Consider the following 19,586-nt stretch of genomic DNA (forward strand, 5'->3'; position numbering starts at 1 on the left):
TTCGGCAATAGGAAACCCATCTGCCTCGCGGAGCCATTTGAACATAAGTCGCGTCATGGACTCTGAACAGTCTCTGGTGCGGTCAAGTTTGTCGTACTCCACAATTACATCTTGCTTATCAACATCACTCGTGTTGTAGTGTAGAATAGTAGAGCTGTCAGTCGACTTTTGAACAGTATAAGTGTTATTTTTGCAGTTCCAAGTCAAACCTCCATATCGCAAGCCATGATGAGCGGAGCAAGCGGCATGTATCTGTACGTCCAGAATGCAGTCCGCAATCGAGATGGAGCCAAAGGGTGTAAATGGGACAAGAGGTGGGCTGCCATGACGGTACGCCTGCGACAGATACATCAAACGAGCCTCGTCTGAACGGCTTAGGGTCGTTGGGTTGGGCGCAATGCAAGACACTGGTTTTTGGATAAAAGAAACATAGCTGTTTGTCTGGGCTGCCGAACTGAGATCAATTTGGAATGCAACAGGCGCGCCCATCTCATAAAATAATGCTGAATGTCTAGAAGTACAGCTCCCAACCATAGAAAGCCCAAGTGAGGTGACCGGCGCATGAGTACTTGCGTTAGAACCTGTGGTTCTTGAACCATTTGAGTATCAATAACTGCGAAGCTGCCTTGAATCCAAGCTCTGCAAACGTTACAAGGCAGGTCGGGTTCCATAAAACTACTAATCAGGAGCGAGATCCCTCCGGTAGTATTACAACTCAATGTCAGTAGCCTGTCTAGCTGATGGATGTTCCCTCCCCAGGGAGGTTATATGGATTCCTGCAAGACGAGATCTGGATCCGAGGGACTACCACACGGACTCTCTGGCTCGGTTCGTCAAGCCAGGTGTGATAGTTTTGAGCAAGGCCAATGAGGTGAAACCAACAGAATGGACGGCCTTTCACGAGAAAACCTTGGAAACTTTGAGCTTTGCGACCGAATCAAAGGTTCGCCGGTTTGGGATCATCGAGATAGAGGAATCTGGCGAAGAATTCTTTGAGCTACCTCCCACGGTTATCGGTGGTTCGAAGGGTGTTGGTGACTATCGTGTAGTGCGAAACTATGTCAATTTTCTCCTGGTCAACTACGGCGTCATAATGCCTCAGTTTGGTGACCCGGATCGCGACTTTACGGCTATCCAATAAGTACAGAGCGCTGTTGGGAGTGAGAGGAGGATTTTCCCCGTCCTTCTTGGGCATTTATTCCTTTTTAGTGGCGGTGTTACTTAGCAACTTAGGAAATACCAGAGCTCCCGTGAACTTCCTGTGCTTTTCAGGCACGGCGGGTCGTAGATGAGATACCTCATTAACGATGATGAAGATCCCCACAGAGTAGGAAAGCCTTAATAAGGTATTGAACTAAAGAGAGCTATAGGCCTAAATGTATGTGACTATGATGGCTTGCCTACAACATCCACGGAAACATTGTGCACAGTACACCCTGATGGAGGAGTTATGTGTGACTCGTTGAAGATACCATCCAGCCAAGTCATTGCCCTGGGCTTGCCATTCTCTATCTCCAAAACATGGCTGCCAACGGTATTTCTGTCATAACGGATATCAGCACCAGCTTCACAGAAGGTTTTCACTGTCGAATCCGTCTGCTCGACGGGACAGTATTCGTCTTTTATGGCCTTGTAAACAAAAATCGGCATCGATGGCACTCCCTTGTCGCTAAGCTTCGCCTGATCATCATACAACTTTTGCAGAATTGGTGCCTGTAAGTCCTCCGCACCGCCAATAAAGTAAGCGTAAATATCTTTGCCGGCAAATTTTGGTAATGCATCGCCGGCATTCATGTCTCTTACCGATAAGAACTCAGTCTTGGTTTCCGGTACCAGACGACTTTCCAAGTAAGCTGTAGCTTCTGGATACTGTGCTGTTATCCCAAGCAACAAGGCTATCAAGGTACCAGCGATGGGGCTTTTGTTGATGTTGTCAAAGTCTGCGGAGATATCGTCAACAAGACCTCCAACAACTGTTCCCTCAATTTTGAGCTCTGGTGCGTATCGTGGTGCTAATTGGGCGGCAGCTAAGGTCGCAATACTGCCACCGCTATAACCCCAAATTGCCATATTTATTGGCATGTTACCAGTCATGTTGGCAAGGTTGTGAACGGCGCGGATAGAGTCAATAGTTGCCTGTCCAGCCTGTTTGCTGGCACCAAACGCCGCATCCGGTCCCATGTAGTCCGGTGTGTTGACAATCCATCCACGAGTAAGCATCTCATTCACGAGAGAAGTACTTGACTTGAGACCAAGGTGGCGGTTTTCTTGAGCCAGTCTCCAATACAGTCCGATGGATGGACTCGAATCAAGGTTGGCAGTATTGTAAGCAAATTGGTAAGATAACAATGCTGCCTTTCCAGATGGTGAGAAGTGGAACGATGGAGGTATGAACAAAGTTGTCACAGCCCAAGATGGCTTGCTTGTTGAATCAGTTGTTCGGTACAGAATGTGGTACGCCGCTGAAGGGTTGCCAACCACACTCGTCAGATTTCCAGGGGCAATCCGAATCTTGAGAATACCCCCCGGCTGCTTCCTGTCAAAGCCCGGCGGAGCTCTGTACCACGGGTCTTGACTAGGAGGAAGTGGTTGTCCTTCAGATGATGCATCTTGGCCTGTCAAAACACCGACGGCCTGCGGGGTAACGCAGAGACCAAATAACCACCTCAACGGACGCATGTTCGACTCGATTCTCTCTTTGTCGGTTTGTGTCTCGCTCTCTTTTCTATCGGAATAGCCTGATGTGATTGGATTGAGTGGCAATGTGGCGGCGAGGTCGTCATTTGGCATTACGGTTAGGCTCCTGTCGGAGAGACTGATCAACCCAATGATGGATTACTTCTCTACTAGTTCACTTGAACTGAAATAGTCTGGGCAAAGAGGTGTAATACGGAGTCTTTGGGTTGAGACAATATGCATAGCAGAGGCTGCGAACAGATCGCGTTGAGAACTGCTAACTTGTCGGAAGGGGCAGCTTTTATGGTTCTTAGTGTTTGAACGAAGTTCAGCTGATGTACCAAAAGGGCTCGATGCTGCGCTGGCGAAGTTCATTGTGTAAGGCGAGATCAGCATGTGCCGCGATTTTTTCAAGGTAAAATCGGTCAGCAATTACCGCAAATAGCTATAGATCGCCCGAACTGATCTGGGGCTAATCATCGGCATAACTCATGACGGACGGCTAAGTCAGGTCTTGTGTTGTTCGAACCGAAACCGCCCAGCTCATTTATCCTTCTGCGGCATCACATTCACAGCTTGCACCGTAGTTACCCATGCCATGCCATGGATTGGGTCTGAACAGGCGTTGAGCAAGGACCAACATCCCGCTGTGGTTTGCAACAGACAACCCTGTGCAACGCCCAATATGTTATTATTGGCAAACTTCCTTTTTAACGCCCCGACAAAGCAAGATGTGTCTACTGTGCTCGCAGATCCTCAGGGGGTGTTTCGACAGTTTTGTTTCGTGGTGTTCTTACCTCAATCATCGAGTTCAACCACAGTACAAGCTTTGCACAACATTACCAAACTTGGAAACCAAACTTGCTGCTGAGGTCGTGGTAGGAGTACAGATATCTAATGCTTCCTTCAGAGTGTGCTCATCGTCTCCCATGCCAAAAGGGAAACAGTGTAGAACCACACATTCCTTGGTGCCTCTTCGTCCGCGGACACGACTTTCCGGTCCGTAATTTTCGGTGATTTTGGTCAAATAAACGTGTTGGCCAATTTGCATTTCTCTCGTTTGTATGATGTCCTGCTAAAACCGGGACGGCGTGTAATTTGGGACAGTCTCAACCCAACTTAACGTGAATAATGGGTAGAACAGACCTACATTCTAGTCCCTATAATTGGCTCTATGTCTTTTCAGGCAGATTGGATCATTTTGACAAATTTACCTGCCGCGTAAGGCAATAGTGTTACAGATAAGTGGCAAAAGTGTGTGCCAGCAACGTTATATATCCATCCATCTCCCCGTTTCTTCAGCATCTACCTCCGGCAGGTTTTCTACCACTACCAAATCCCAAATTCTTTCTAAAATCAACAACGCACAAAGGCTATACCAGATCGTTTAAGCATCGCGATCTCCAAGAAGTCGCCATTTCTCTCATTCAAAGCAGCAGCATCACGCAGCTTTGCCAAGATTCCCATCGTTCGACGACAAGTTCATGCAAGAGTTTGAAACATAAGGCAGGGCACGATTGTAAGCTACCATTATCCTTACAAAGATCTGTTTGTTTCCGATCAACCCTCGGCGTTGAAACTCTTCTTTGGAGCTTGACACCTCATACTGTTTCGCAGATTCCTTTCCACAACGCCAAGCCACCTTATTTCTTGCCATCACCATGTCGGCACGTCACTGAGATTTCACTAAGGAAGACCTCGAGCAGCTGGCGGAGGAGATCAAATCAAGCATCACACTTCTAGCAAAAAGGTTCAGCTGCACAAATCAGCAAGACATCATCCCATATATCACCAAATGCTCAATCTGGGAGCAAGATATGAATGATATCATGTACCACAGCATCACAACCGGAACCCAACTATGGGTTTCACCCGCCGAGATGAAATTCATTGAGGAAGTCAGAAAAGAACTGAAGTCGGAAGAATTTAGTGCTTGGTAAAGAAGAGGAAGGGCTCTACTGAAAGTGGAATGAGAAACAAAAAGAGACAGAGAACGCGAGACTAGAATATGCCTGTTATTCGCGGTCCCATCGTATGGAAACCTTTTTCTCTTGTCCTTTGTCGCTGTCACTATCAAACAAGCACATGACAATAGCGGTAGGAGTCTAGGTAGTCTCTGGTAGCTATAATAGTACACAGCTATAAGCTCCTTGGCCACGGTTCAAATTTCTGTTTTGTCGGCTTAACGAATTTTACTAAATTCTCGGAATCGCCAGTTCAACAAGCTATCTTGTGTACCACGAGCTACCACAAGATACTTGTTGTAAGCTTACACGGAGACGCATGCGGCAAACCGAGGAACGAGACCCAAAGAGACGACTAAATCCGTTAAATATATGTCCTCTCAAATCAACGTTAGCTAGAAGATTGATTCGATCATTTGTACACCAAAACGACTGCATCCAAGGCTACATAAGCGACGGATTTATCTCCTCTGTTATTGTATTTCTTCTTTATTTCCTTTCCTCCTCTCATACTCTCAAGTCTGTTGGGTCTCCCAGTATCAACAAACTAACCGGGTCTCACCGGATCACGGCAGTCGCGAAGGAACATTGAAAGCGAAACCCTGCGAGGTGCGAAACCCTCCGCGGTGTGTTCAATGTTCACTCCCAAGGGGAACGGAGCTACCCATGATTCGTACCGACTTTCTCTCGGTCCTTTAAATATGTGCCTGCAGCTCCCTGACAAAATATCGTATCTGCGAAAGAATTCAAAGAAAAACTCCCGTCGACTCTCCGCAAGAAGAGAACCAAGGACAGCCTCATTCTGCTGCGATATTCCCATTTAGCTTTACAAACCACTACCTTTCCATCAGCCTAGAGTACTAGCGTCGCCAACTACTACATGTACTGTTGACCTTGTCGCGCACCGACAATGGCACAACAAGATGCTGCAGCTTTGACCACGGAGAAGAGCCCAGCAACGTTTGAAAAAGGCCCGAGATTTTGGGCCATCATTGTTATGCTCTCTCTCATCAGCCTTCTGACGTCTACAGAAGCTACAATCACGTCAACGGTGATGCCATCACTTGTTGCTGATCTGAATGGCGGCGGGAACTTCATCTGGATTTCAAACGCATACTTCTTGACCATGTAAGCCTCCCTGGCCACCCCCCATCCCCTGCGCCAAAACGAAGATACTAAACCTGCGTAGGACGTCCCTGATGCCCATGTATGGCCAGCTTGCAAACGTTTTTGGTCGCCGCTGGCCCCTGATCATAGCTGGGCTCATGTTTATGCTTGGAAGTGGTATTTGTGGCGCGTAAGTTGTACTTTTCGTCCCATGCGGCAGCGCAAACTATAGTATTTACTGAGTCCTGACGAAATACAGAGCCCAGAGCATGGTCACCATGATTGCCGGTCGAGCTATTCAGGGGATCGGAGCTGGAGGCATCGGCGTTCTCTGCGAGATCGTCATCTGCGACCTGGTGCCGCTCCGCGAGAGAGGAACCTACATGGGCGCCGTGTTCGGTATGGTGGGCATTGGAGCCGCTCTCGGTCCCTTTTTTGGAGGACTGCTGGTCAGCTACAGCACCTGGCGCTGGGCTTTCTTCATGAGTCTGCCCATTGGTGGTGTTGCCGTTGTGCTGCTGTTTCTCTTCTTGCGAGTCAAATACGACAAGTCTCAGACGTTGGCGACCAAGTTCTCGAGCCTCGACTGGATGGGGAACGCTCTCTTTATCAGCGGCACAGTCCCCGTTTTGATTTCGCTTGGCTGGGCAGGAGGACAATACCCGTGGTCATCGTATCAGGTACTGGTGCCGTTGATGGTTGGCATCGCCACAATGGGAGCCTTCGTCGTGCTTGAAGGAAATGCACGTCTCACGCCCAATCCCATGATGCCGTTGTATCTCTTTGGAAATTGCATCACCTCCATTGTCTTTTTTCTCACCTTCCTCCACGGTATTGTCACCATGTGGGCACTATACTTTCTCCCAGTGTACTTCCAGGGCGTGCTGGCAAAGACTGCCTACCAGGCTGGTATCGATCTTCTCCCCACGATTCTCGCACTTCTTCCGGGCGCCATCATCGGTGGGCTACTCCTCAGCAAGTTCGGCAAGTACAAGCCCATTCTTATTGTGTGCTTCGCATTAATCGTCCTCGGCTTCGGCGTCTTCACGCTTCTGGATGAGAAGTCCAGCACCGGCGCCTGGGTAGGCTTCCAGGTGCTCGAGTCTTTCGGCGCAGGGTTTGGCATGGGCGCGATGCTCCCAGCGCTGCTGGCCCCGTTGACGGACAGGGACACGGCGCTGGCAACGGCGACTTGGGGCTTCATGAGGAGTTTCGGCGTCATGTGGGGAGTCGCCATCGCCGGTACTATCTACACCAGCCGGGCTTCGGAGCTTGCGGGTGACGGAGCAATTAGCAGCAATGCAGCGATAGCCGCCCAGTTTGAAGGCGGCGGCGCATACGGGGCGGCCGAGAAGCACTTTCTCGACTCTCTGTCGGCAGAGACGCGTGCTGAGGTTGTTCATGTGCAGAGTACGTCGCTCCAGAGATCATGGCAGGTTGCCATTGCCTTTGGGGCAGTGGGATTTCTCGCTGCTGCTATCATGAAGCAGATTCCGCTCAGGAGGGAGAACAACACTGATTTTGGCATGGAGAACAGGAAGAAGCACAACATTGAAGCCCTTCGAGGAGAGCCAAACAGCGAGAGTGAGACAAACCCAAAAGAGGAGTCAAAAAGTACTTGACACAGGCGTAAGGGGTAGGATAGAGGACTTGACAAGTTACAGGCATGAGATTGAGGTTACGAGCAGGCTGGAGAATAAGACAGCGCGAAAATGACATCAGCTGCTACTAGATTGCTGCCTTCATGCCTGCTTAAAAATGGCATCGTTGCCGGCGCTATGTATATGGTCGAATAGGCATCTAACTTAGAAGGTGAATGAGTAAACCTCCAAGGGAGCCAGCCTAGTATTGAAATACCTCATTTGCGGCTTCAATGTTTGAATGTGCCAATTATTTGCTAGACAGATGTTCCAAGGTTGCATTCAAGAGCATGAATCCCGCACACGACGTTTCGTTTTCTCGATTTCTTTTTCAATTCAAGGTTTCGCTCCGAATGCCATACTCGACTTACTAACTGTCTGGCCCACCTCACCACATCAGGCTTACATTCTTAAACGTATCCAAAACCCTCCGCGGAGGGTTTCTGCTGTTGGCACATCTGGACCTTGTGGTGCCCACATACATTCATCCACCACAACCAACATTGTATTCCATCACCATCCCACTTTATCTCATCTCGCGGGACCAAATCCGCAACAACTTTGTCGTAGTTGAGCCTCTTCGCCATCAGAATCATTTCTCCTGCCTCTAAGAGTACAATACCAGCAATGCTCAAGCCGGCTGTTAGTCTCAGGCGCTCTGCTTGCGACCTGTGCAGAGCAAAGCGAACACGATGCCTTCGCGCCAACGACAGCACGGCGCCATGTGCCCGTTGCAACCACCTTGGCGCACGATGTGTCACGGGTGCCCCAGGACTTCCTGGGAGGCCATCCAAGCAGCGTCCCAAGCCCGCCAACAGGTCAGGCAGACAAACGTCTGGGAACACGGTGAAGGGCATCTCAGGGCCGGACATGGATCTTGCGGTTCCCAAGTCAACGTCGCCGAGAGAAGTTGACACGTTGGCTCATGAACAACATCCAGACTTCTGGTTACATGTACCACCTGGTGACGGCGGCAGCTCGACCTTCTTCAGCTCCATGTCCCCTTCAATCGACATGGACCAAAGCCCGGCCCCGGGCGAAAAAATGCTCTCACTGGTGGACCAGCTCCATGGGCTTTTCGGCGGTGATGATGAACTTAACGCGATGCTTCATATGGGCGGCGATGCCAATGCCAACATGGACATGATCGACATGAATATCGATCCACTGCTCAACCATAAAGAGGCTGTTCTGCCCCCGACTCCCACGATACAGTCAAGGTGCTTCAGCACGGCAGCTTCCCTTGTCGGCTTCCGGGATGAGATAGATGACCGCATTGCTACGATTGACGCTGATTATTCAGATCACAACAAAATCCTGCAGCGCTGCAAAGACGAAAACGAAAGCGAAAACGCGGATCGAGATGTCGAGAATCCGGCTGCATTGCTCCTCACATGCACCAACAAGTTCATCCAAATCATCCAGAACCTCACACCGTCCGATGCGGCTCAGCTGCAGACACAGACAGAGGATGCGCTCACCACCGAGCTTGTGCTCCTGGCTCTGTCCGGTTACCTTGCGTTGATGAGGCTCTTTGATTCTCTGTTCCACCGCATCTACAAATACCTTTGCGAGGTGCCGCGGGAGACGTACGAGTCTATCAAGGTCAAGGCGGTGCTCCGCATCGGCGGCTTCGCTTCGCTGCAGGATATGCCGCTGAAGACGTACGCCGTTGGAATCCTTGATGCCATCCAATGCCAGGTGAAAGTCCTAGAGCGCTGCATGGGGATTCCCGCAGAATACTGCCTCTCCGGTGACGCGGCTGCTTCATCTACCGGGACCGGGACCGGCCCACGGATACTCTGCCGGCCAGACCAGATACGGCTGTTCTGGACGGTTGTGGCCCAGGAGGATGTCAAGTCGCGGAGGGGTACCAAGTCGTATGTAGAGTCGATAAGAGCCAGTATCAAGGAATCAATGGCTTTTCTCGACGACCATGGGCGGAGCAGTTAGGTGAAAATTAATTATATACCGTCCATGGCCTCGTAACTCGCTTTATGATTTGGTATGCCTCCACCTGTCCAACTTGTCTAGTCGTACGTGGGATACAGCTTTTGGGTTGAAACCCCCTTGCGCTGCAAAAGCCACATGCAATCAATCACAGATCCTCGATAATATAAAGCCCACATCTGTAGGGGATGTGTTATTGGACAATTTTTGTCGTTTAGCATTTCCATGACAGGTGCCACAGACTTTTGGGCAGCAGATCAAACCGGAAACACGCTCTTACCCGAGCCGAGATTCACATTGCGTTTACTTTCAGTTCCATTTGCCTCCTTAAAATACCACAATACTTCATTTCGTGATTCTTTTCTAACCGGGCTGTTGCCAACTTCTATTCACTTTCACATGTATGAGTTCCTATTGAGGTCAGGACGGGGCGTTCGAACAGGGGCAGTGTTGAGATAAACTAGACAAGAACAAGGGCCAGAATAGGCTTGAATCGCAACGACAACAATGAGCTTGTTCGGACAAGAAATACCTTGATCTATTGCTTAGTACAGTTTGTGTACAATTTGGTAGCGGAAACCATGCTCACAGAACATATATAAAGCTTCCCTACTTGCACGTCCCATCAACATCTACAACCCAAAACCTCCCACCGCAGCGAAATTTCAACCACTCGCGCAAACAAAATCACGCAGACCTGATTGGCGCCACTTTTTTACTGCCATCACTCCGAATCTTATCGTTCCTCTCATTCAAAGCAGCATCCCCTAGGTCTGCCAAGCTTCCACCTGAGACCTTTTACGGCTTCCTTTCTATTACGCCCAGAGCCCAACATCCTGCCATTACAATGGCCCCCAAAGCAGGAAAGCGCAACTGGACGGCTGGAGATATCGTGGATGTGTTGGCTGAGCTACGTGAGAAACGTGATCTCATGATGGAAAAATGTCCCTCACAGGCATGTCAAATCGGGACGTGCGAGGACCTTATTAAGGCATTGAATGTTATTAACCCTAACTGGGATGAAAAAGACAAAAAAGGAAATTTGCTCTTGGAGCAGTCACAGAGCGATTTCTTACACATGGCTAAATATGGTATTAAGTCTTTTGAAAAGACGTTAAAAGAGGCGAAGAAAAAGAGCAAGAAATATGCTCTCTGACACGTTCACAACCGCGTGGTACGAAAGCACCTCTACCCTTGCTTTTGTTCGGGAACCAGGAGTCATATTCGGATTGACGGCCAGACTATTCTAGTAGGAATAATAGATTGGATAGTCTAATATAACGTGGGTGCATAGCGAGCCGGCTAGCATAGCGAGCCGGCCACCCTAACCTAGTTACATGCAAAGATTATATAAAACTACAACCACAACATAGGAAATCAATTAATCTTTACTGCTATCCTCTTTATTTAATATTTCTATATTAATCTAATAAGTTTGCGCGTTATAACTAGACTTACTGCACACACTATATTGCTAACCCTTTATCTTATTCTAAGGCTTATAACCTCTAGTTTGGCAATCTTCTTATTTTACCTGCTCTTCTATATTATTCTAGTCTTAAAATGCCTATCTCTTAGTAATAGTTATACTACTGCCTTAATATAAACGTGTTTTTTTAGCCCTATGCTGCTTGCTTAGTATTATATTTACCTCTTAAAGTTACTTAACTTTAGCCTTTAAGAGAGCTATCTTATATATAAGTCTATATATCCCCTTTATAAATTAATCTATAGCGGATAAAATTAATATTAGTAAGCTTTCCTAGTAGCAGCTTATTTACCTTTTAATATAATTAGTTTATAAAGCTGCCTTAGTTAGGTTATTTAGGGTCTTTAGAACCTATAGATTTAGTAGCTTAAGTGCAGCTTTAACTAGCAATAGAGTTTATAGCTTTACATCTAGCTATATTAATACACTTTACAGATTAAACAGAATAAGCCCTATACCTCTAAATGCTTCTTAGATATTTTTTTCTATTATTATAGCTTTAAATGCAGCGTAAAACGCGGGTAGAAAGTCTAACTTTGTAATGTGTGTAATCTTTGCTCTTATTAACCCTTTAATTTCTAGGCTATATGCCTTCTTTAGTAGCCTAAAATACCTAATATCTAATAGTTAGAGAATATTATGTGGGTGGAATTGCTCACACCTGGTGGCTTAACAAGGGATAGGAAAAAGGGACTTGGTGTTTTTATTTAATCTTGTAGCTACTGCACAGATAAAAGGGAGGTTCTGCCCCCTCTAGCTAGACTATACACAATTAACAGACTTAACCGCGATTTTCTTAACTAGAGCTATTTACTTAATGTATTTAATGCTTATTTACTAAATCCCTTATTAACTAAGAGCGCCTTTCTTTGCCATAGGTTACACCTTATAGAGGTATACTACCAAATAATATTGCTAAGGTCTTTTGGAAAGACTAAAGCAATTAAGGATTAAATACTATTTAATCCAAGCAAGCGGGAGACTTTTGACCACCCGGCCTGAAAGCGCCTTTCTTTGCTACGTGCTGCACCTTATAGAGGCACACCACCAAATAACATTAGGGAAGTCTTCTAGGAAGACTAAAGCAATTAAGGATTAAATACCATTTAATCTAGGCAATTAGAAGGATTCTAACTACTTAAACTAAAGGGAAGTAATAATCTAGACTAAATTGCTAATAAGTTGCGTGTAAGTGCGGTATTTTGCAGGGCGCTCTGAGCTCTTAGGTGTGTTTATTTTAGGCCAACAAAATATGTAATAAATAAGCTAGCATATAGAGCGTAATAATCTTATAGTTCTTACAGAATACCTTAAATTCTATTAAATGGTAGCTTTTATGCCTATCTATAATTAGAAGATAGTATGTACCTTAGGTTTGCGGTTTAGTATGCTTTTTAAAGTATTAAATCTATAGCCTTCTTATTTATAGTCTAGCTATTAGGAGTTATAGAGATAACCTAATCCTTTGGTAGGGTACTATCTTTATACTAGTTTGTAAGGTGATACTGCCCTGTAATAATAATAAATAGTGGGATAGCCTAGCCGCAAGAATTAATAGACTAGATTACTAAAACCTATTCTCTATTATCTAGCTAGGCTAAAGTTAGCTTGCTATATCTATCTAAGCTTGTAATAACTATAGTAGTTAAGATTATGCCTATTATAAAGCTAGCCTTATTAAAGTTATAGAAATCCTTATTAAGAATGCTATATTTTATAACTATATTATATATAAGCTTAAACTAAGGCTTAATTATCTTTAGATCTTTATATAAGGCTCTCTAATAGTTATATCTATACGTAAAACGCATAGTAAGCTCTTAGTAGCGCTTAATAAAGTTTAAAGCCTATTATAGTCTAATAGAAGGCGCATTATAATTAGTAAGCAGTTAATTTGCTATATCTTATACACTATAAAGCTAGAAAGGGAAAGATTAGGCATCTAGGTTAAGAATATATTAAATAATTATTAACTCCTCTAGATCTGTGAGTTTTTAAGAATTTAGCATTATATCACGTTATGTAGTAACTCTATTTAGGCGATCGCCAAGTAGGCTATAGCTAACCCTATAGGCTTTTGCAGTAGCTTAAATGCTTAATTCTAAATCTCTCTGTATAGCCTTAATAGCTAAGATTATTTGGCTCTCTTTATTTAAGAATTCTATAATTTTTGGTGGAGAAATCTAAAGTTAAAGGAGGATAGTTATATTTCTGTAGTGGGGTGGCCGGCTTGGTATGCTGGCCGGCTCGCTATGCTGGCCGGCTCGCTATGCACCCACGTTAGTCATAATAACTCTTGATACTAATTTCTCGTAAGCTCCCACTCAATGTTTACATACTATTCGCCGTGATGCTTCACATAAATTGTATTACCCTATTTGACATATAATGACTGCGTTGAATTAGCGAATGTAAGTACTTAATATCTGCCGCAATAGTTCTGTGAAACATCATCCTGAACCTACCCTTTTCCCACAACAGAAAAGATCGACAGGGGGTACTAAATATTAAACTTGGAGAGGAGGATGACATTACTCAGTCTCCGAATCCACCTGATCGTCACCACGGAGGTTCAATCTTCCACCATGGCCTTCCTAGGGGTAATAAGCCAGGTAGTTTCCATCCACACGCTCTCGGTACAAGAAGGCGAAGCGATAGGTGAGGTCACGAGCTGCAAAACTTCACCAGGGCAAAATACGATCATACAAAACCGGCAAAGTTGCAAATTACGCGCGAAATAGGAAATGGAACTCCAATTAAATAAACAGGCACTGCCATACTATTACTCTCCTTGCGGTCTAGTGCTTCTGCGAATTTGTTGGTTGATGCGGGTTGAGATCATCAGTATTCCATAAGCTTGAAGTACAAAGATATAAGCTGTTTACAATGCGTTGGGTGAGCCTTCCGCTTTTATTCCAAAATGTGGCTTGTCTGATATCAATTCAGCATGTTCCACGATTTCAAGGCAACGTATGTCGGCAACTACCACACATAGCGGGCATCGTCAGAACTGATTTTGACCTGGTCAGCAGCAAGAGAGGCGATAAACAGTCAAGAAACTTATTATGCTGCATGAAATCAAACAAAGTGAAGAATGTGTACTGTGCTTTCATGCGGCATCCCCGTTGCACCTTGTACTTCATTAAATCGAGGCGCGGATCATACCTGAACAAGTCGTTGACCAGGGTGAACAACCACGCACGGCCCGCAATGGACACCACGTTCAAAGCTAAGTTTGTCCATGTTAATAGATGTATCTGCCAAACCCCAGCATCATTATCTTGTTCAGCAACTCAGACAGGTATGCTTTATTCGCCGCCCCTCTGAACCTGTTTTGCCAGTCTTTCTGCATGGTGTACCTACCTTCATCGTCGAGTTCAACATCCCGCGAGCTGTGAAATACCGTCACAGCATTTTTATGACCAACAGGTTACTGAAGTCGGAGTACAAGTACGGAGGTCTGGTGCTGCTTTCGATGTGTGTTCTTGCCCACCCCGACGAGGAGAGCCGTGCTAGACCTATCTATGCCCTGGAGCTCGATTTGTTCACATTGAGATCCCCGGTGCTCCATTCTTTGAATTGCTCTGATCGAGCTGTGGGTCAAGTTGTGTTTGCTCTCGCATGAAATTTGTTTCCGTTGACGCTAGGAAGGGGTGTAACGGTGTAAGGATAACTCAGCCTGAACAAGCGACAAAACAGATGCAAATCGCGATAGATACAGTTTACTTTATGCTTATTCATACAAGTTTTGCTCTCTTAACACGCCGCTATGCGACGTAGTGCAGCTTTTGTGTGAAACAATAGTATAGAGCAGTGCCAGCCACAAATATATAAATCTTCTCTATTTCCATGTCTAGTCGTATCAACAGTATCAACAGTATCAACACTAACATCTTAACTCTTTCCACCGCAGCCAACTTTCAACAACCCGCGAGAAAAGAAGAGTGACACAGAAGCTAATCCACATCACTTATCTACAACTGTCATCTCAGGCTCGGCATTTATCTCATCTAAAGCGGCATCCCCTGGCTATAGTTAACCTCTTGCGATTTTAACGCGGTGCATGCGAGAGTTTAAACCTAAAGGCAACAGAGAATCACAAGTAAGTATAACTTCTCTAGTCTCTGCTTTATCTTTATTAAGTCTTTAATATTAAAGCTGCCTTTCTAGGGCCCTACTGCGAGATTTTGTACGCATTTTATTTAATTAACGCCACACTTTTTATTATCTTAACATCACAATGCCAGAAGCACCCCCTACTTATACGCGGAAGGAACTTACGTTATTGCTGGCCGAGTTCGAAGCGATCGAACAAAAACTAGAAAACGACGCTCCTCATCAGAATGAAAAAATCAGGACAAAGCTTCAAAAAGACACCTTACGCGCCAGAGACTGGGCGAAAAATGTTAGGGATGTAATTGATAAACATCAACACAACGCACAGGATACTTTGATAATGCCCCAAAAAGAAATGGATGTCATAAGTTGGGCAAAGTACTATCGTGACCTTTTGAAAAGAGACTGGGGGCAGTTTTTGAATTAAGACTAGGAGGCAAAAGTGATTCTGTGATCGGCCATAGATATCCAAATGCCCGCCGTACGAATCATTCTTTCATCTGTTCTCTTCTAGGGCAAGGCAGTCGCTGTACGGGTGGCGGGAAATTATCCTGGGAAGATAATAGTTTAGGTAGCCTCATTCAGTCACAATATCATCAGCTACACGCTCCTCGATAGCATCTCAAGTTCCCACACAACCTTTAACGTACCTTATCTGTAATACTTTGCGTATAGTAGCTTACCCTGTTATTAGGCAGTAATACTGCGTCTCAAACTAGCGATACGTGATTAATAGCTGCGGAAATGCCTGCTTGGAATGCAATTATTAGGCCACCGCTCTTGGTCCCGTGGTGCAATGGTACGGTACGACAATCAACTCGAACCACTCCTCGGTACACGTCGGGTAATACACTAGGCAGGTCGCAAAATTTCCAAGGGATAGGCATCTGTTTTAACAAGTTTCTGGGTCAACCTGGTTATCCTGGGATGTTCTCGGCTTTTCAGGGTCAACGAAAAGTTTGGTTCATGCGGTTTAACAACCCTAAAAAAACCTATTCTCGCTTTTCGCAATTTCCTAAGGCACATGGGTATCTTAGCATTCATTTCTTTGCTAGCGAAGTAAAATGTTGCGTAAAATGCCTAGCTATATGATGTGGAAAGAGTTGTGATGTGAAACTACTAGTCCTTGTTGGCATTAAACAAACACCAAAAAGCTTGTATCAAAAATATCAGGGACATCTATTAATTCTAGACATTCAGTCGATATGTATGCTCATTACCTAGAGGCTGTCGGGAGGCTTTATTCCTTACAAACATGGCAATATTACTACAAGGCTACATTACTGTAGAATACCCTCAACTGGCCTGCTTGGAACCCACCAAAATTTCATCAACCAAGTACACTCATAATCTTCCCCAGTGCACCAAACAGCTGACGATTTGCTCACGTCGTGACTACTGGTACTTCGTTTCATGACTTGTGCTGAGCAAGTTCTGGGCCAATTTCTATTCACCCTCGCATGAAATACATTCCCAATAGGGCTAGAACAAAGGTGTGTGATCTGGGAAGTGTTAAGACAACTCGGCATAAACAAGACGCAAATTAGATTCAAATCACAATAAATCTAATTAACTTTGTGCTTGTTTACATAGACTTACCCTATTAATCTACTTATCTGTGGTTTAATGCGGGTTATGAGTGAATTAATATGAAGGTGAAGTGTCAGCTGCTAATATATAAAGCTTCTCTATTTCCACCTTTAATTTAACGCCCACATCTCAACTCTTCCCATCGCAGCAAACTCCCAACCACCCGCAAAAGCAACCCACCTTTAAACGCTGATCAGCATCGCTTACTTACAACTATCATCTCAAACTCGCCAATTATCTCATCCAAGGCAGCATCACCTGGGCTTGGCCAAGCTTTTGTAACTTTGATCAAGTGGAAGAGAGTTTGGATCAGAAATCAACGGTCTCTGGTTATATCCAATACGTTTACTATATTAAAACTATCACTTTGAAATTTTTATCTGAAGCTCTTGACGGCTGCCTTTTCCAAAAAAACCTACAATCTATCGTCTTATCATCGCAATGGCCTCTGCAAACTACTGGGGGCCTGACGAGATCAAGTGTCTGACCAAGGCTCTGAGAAACACCCTAACGCTTCTGGAGAAAGACTGCCCTGGAAGAGTATGGGATATTAGGGGATGCCAACGCCATTTATTCAGCATTGAAGAAACGGCGTTTGAATATATACAGGACGAAAACGGAGGATGGCACTTACTCCCCGAACATGGTGACTTGTTAAATCAGGCTGATGCTGACCTTGCACGTTTTAGAGTGACCTTGGAGATGGAACAGAAAAAAAAAACGAGGGAACAGTAATTCCGTGATACGTCCTTAATATTGAAGAGCAACGCTTACTCTTTGCCGAGACGACGGGGAATGGGATGATGGGAGCCATGGTAGGATTGATGAGGAAGTTGATTTAGCGAAGGTGATAGCCTAGGTAGTCCTAGATCGTTAAAATAGTATGGGATACAAGCCTCTTGATGATATCTCAAGTTCTCGCTCAAGTCTTGCATATCATAACCACCATGATGCCCTTACGCAGAGTGACTACCCCAGTAATCGAATATTGTGGTGCTTCGAATGGCAACCCACAGTTGTTACAGGTGATACTCGGGATGAGACAATTTGTCAACGAGAGTAGGTTTAATATTGCTTGCTTTTTCCAACCTTCCTTACAAAGGACCTTTCTTTCTAACGGAAATATGGTTTAATATTTAATGCTTTTGTTAAACCTTTCTTCCTTTAGCTTTCCCTTCTAATATTAGAAAAATCCCTTAAATTAGTCTATAAAAGAAGGCTATTTTCCTCTTCTTTCTATTAGTTAGGCAGATAGTTAGTTAAGTAGTTTAATTTAATTAGTTATTTCCTTTAACGTGGGTGCATAGCGAGCCGGCCAGCATAGCGAGCCGCCCACTCGCACTTACACCTAAAAGGTCCTTTTTATATCCCTGTAAAAAACGCTAATTATACCTAATAATAGCTGCTTTCTTAATATAAGATATTTAACTACTAATTTAGCCTAATTATAGAATTTCTAGTGTCTAGGTTAACTAGTTCTTAAGATATTTAGAAAAAACCTAAAACTACAAAGTATAAATAAGAAATTTTAGACTTCTTAATAACTTGCTACCCTATATACTAGAAAATCTAGATTTAGGTTTATTTAGTAGTTAAATACCTTATATTAAATTTATAGCTATTTTTAGCTATAAATGCGATTTTTTGCAGGGATATCTAAAAGTGTATTTTGTATAGGAATTCTAAGTGGCCGGCTCGCTATGCTGGCCGGCTCGCTATGCACCCACGTTAATCTCTTAATTCTATAGCTATTTCTTATAATAATTATAAGTGTTATGGTCTAGCCCGATTGGGCCAACGCGGGTGCTAGCCGCAGCCATCTGGGAGGAACGCTCCCAGTCCCCTTTGACCAGTAAGGCAAAAGGGTACGAATTGAACTAGTCCCTCGTGACTGTTCAATCTAGCACTATACAGGCTCTCCTGGTTGCGCGCACACTGAAGACTAGACTGGGCTTAAGCCCAGACCTTTACATAAGCCTAGTTTATAGCTAAATTCCACTATAAATTTAGAACTATTATAACTATCTTTAAAGTCTTCCTCTAAAGAAAGGCACCTATTTCTATTATAGAAAATATTATTCTTTCTATATTTAGAGTTACCCTTAAGAGACCAAATAACTAGAAGCCTTAGATTTAGAAAGTTAAAAAATTAGCTACTAACTAAGAAATTTAGAAATACCTTAACCTAAAGGTTTCTTTTAAATCTAACCTTATCTGCCTAAAGAAACCTAAAGTCTCTAATATCTAAGAATCTACTATAGAGCCTTCTAATTTAACTATAGAGAAAACTTAGAACCTAAAGTATTAGTTTAAAAGATATTATAATTAAATAAGAATCTTTAAGAAAAGGTAAGTAGTAATATTAGATATCTAAAGATATATCCTAAGAATTATAAGAGAATTCTAGGAAATTATAGCTTTTAAAACTAATATTCTAAAATAGCTAATTCTTTTATAATTCTATCTTTAGGTATCTTCTTAGGTTAGAAAAAGGGAAATCCTAACCTAATATTAGTTAATTCTAAGGTTTCCTAATTATACTAAAATAGAGACTTAGATTTTAAGCTAGTAAAAAGTTATTAAGAAAGCTTATTAAATTAGACTGCCTAATACCTAGGAAATTTGCCTAACTATAGATTCTCCAATAGTTATTACTCTAATTAGCTCTACCTTTTAAAATACTAGAATAATAAAATCTAGTTAAAAAGTTAGAGCTAGAAATAGCTATATTAGCTATACTTAGCTTCTAAAAACCTACTTTAAATTAGGCTATATTTTTGCATTACATGGAAATTAAACTTAGAACCTTAAGAAATTACTATTAATAGTAACTGCCTATAAGTACAAAAATACAAAAATACAATACAATGTATTTTGTATTTTTTTAAAAATCTATGTATTGTATTGTATTTTGTATTGTATTGTATTTTGTATTGTATTGTATTTTGTATTGTATTGTATTTTGTATTGTATTGTATTTTGTATTGTATTGTATTTTGTATTGTATTGTATTTTGTATTTCAATACAATACAATACAAATACAATACAAAAAT

General features: G+C 43.7%; 4 protein-coding genes across 4 annotated transcripts; 3 read left to right on the plus strand and 1 right to left on the minus strand.

The window, feature by feature from the left end:
• Positions 1-718: 718 nt before the first annotated feature.
• On the plus strand, positions 719-1,141 carry VFPPC_13524 (porphyromonas-type peptidyl-arginine deiminase domain-containing protein; the record flags this gene model as incomplete). The annotated part of the gene is made up of 1 exon (XM_018291299.1): positions 719-1,141. One exon carries the CDS (start codon positions 719-721, stop codon positions 1,139-1,141), a length of 423 nt encoding a protein of 140 aa, XP_018137554.1.
• A 245-nt stretch (positions 1,142-1,386) lies between these two features.
• VFPPC_03791 (lipase 1 precursor protein) lies at positions 1,387-2,790 on the minus strand (the record flags this gene model as incomplete). Its single annotated transcript, XM_018283250.1, has 1 exon — positions 1,387-2,790. One exon carries the CDS (start codon positions 2,788-2,790, stop codon positions 1,387-1,389), a length of 1,404 nt encoding a protein of 467 aa, XP_018137555.1.
• Positions 2,791-5,550: 2,760 nt separating this feature from the next.
• VFPPC_03792 (methylenomycin A resistance protein) lies at positions 5,551-7,392 on the plus strand (the record flags this gene model as incomplete). Its single annotated transcript, XM_022428354.1, has 4 exons — positions 5,551-5,768; positions 5,830-5,937; positions 6,007-7,331; positions 7,388-7,392. The coding sequence occupies 4 exons, from the start codon at positions 5,551-5,553 to the stop codon at positions 7,390-7,392; spliced, it is 1,656 nt and encodes a 551-aa protein (XP_022284029.1).
• Positions 7,393-8,014: 622 nt separating this feature from the next.
• VFPPC_03793 (C6 zinc finger domain-containing protein) lies at positions 8,015-9,340 on the plus strand (the record flags this gene model as incomplete). The annotated part of the gene is made up of 1 exon (XM_018283252.1): positions 8,015-9,340. One exon carries the CDS (start codon positions 8,015-8,017, stop codon positions 9,338-9,340), a length of 1,326 nt encoding a protein of 441 aa, XP_018137557.1.
• Between the last annotated feature and the right edge of the window lie 10,246 nt (positions 9,341-19,586).

The sequence above is a fragment of the Pochonia chlamydosporia genome, chromosome 2 (genome assembly GCF_001653235.2).
Source record: "Pochonia chlamydosporia 170 chromosome 2, whole genome shotgun sequence".
Classification (NCBI taxonomy): domain Eukaryota; kingdom Fungi; phylum Ascomycota; class Sordariomycetes; order Hypocreales; family Clavicipitaceae; genus Pochonia; species Pochonia chlamydosporia.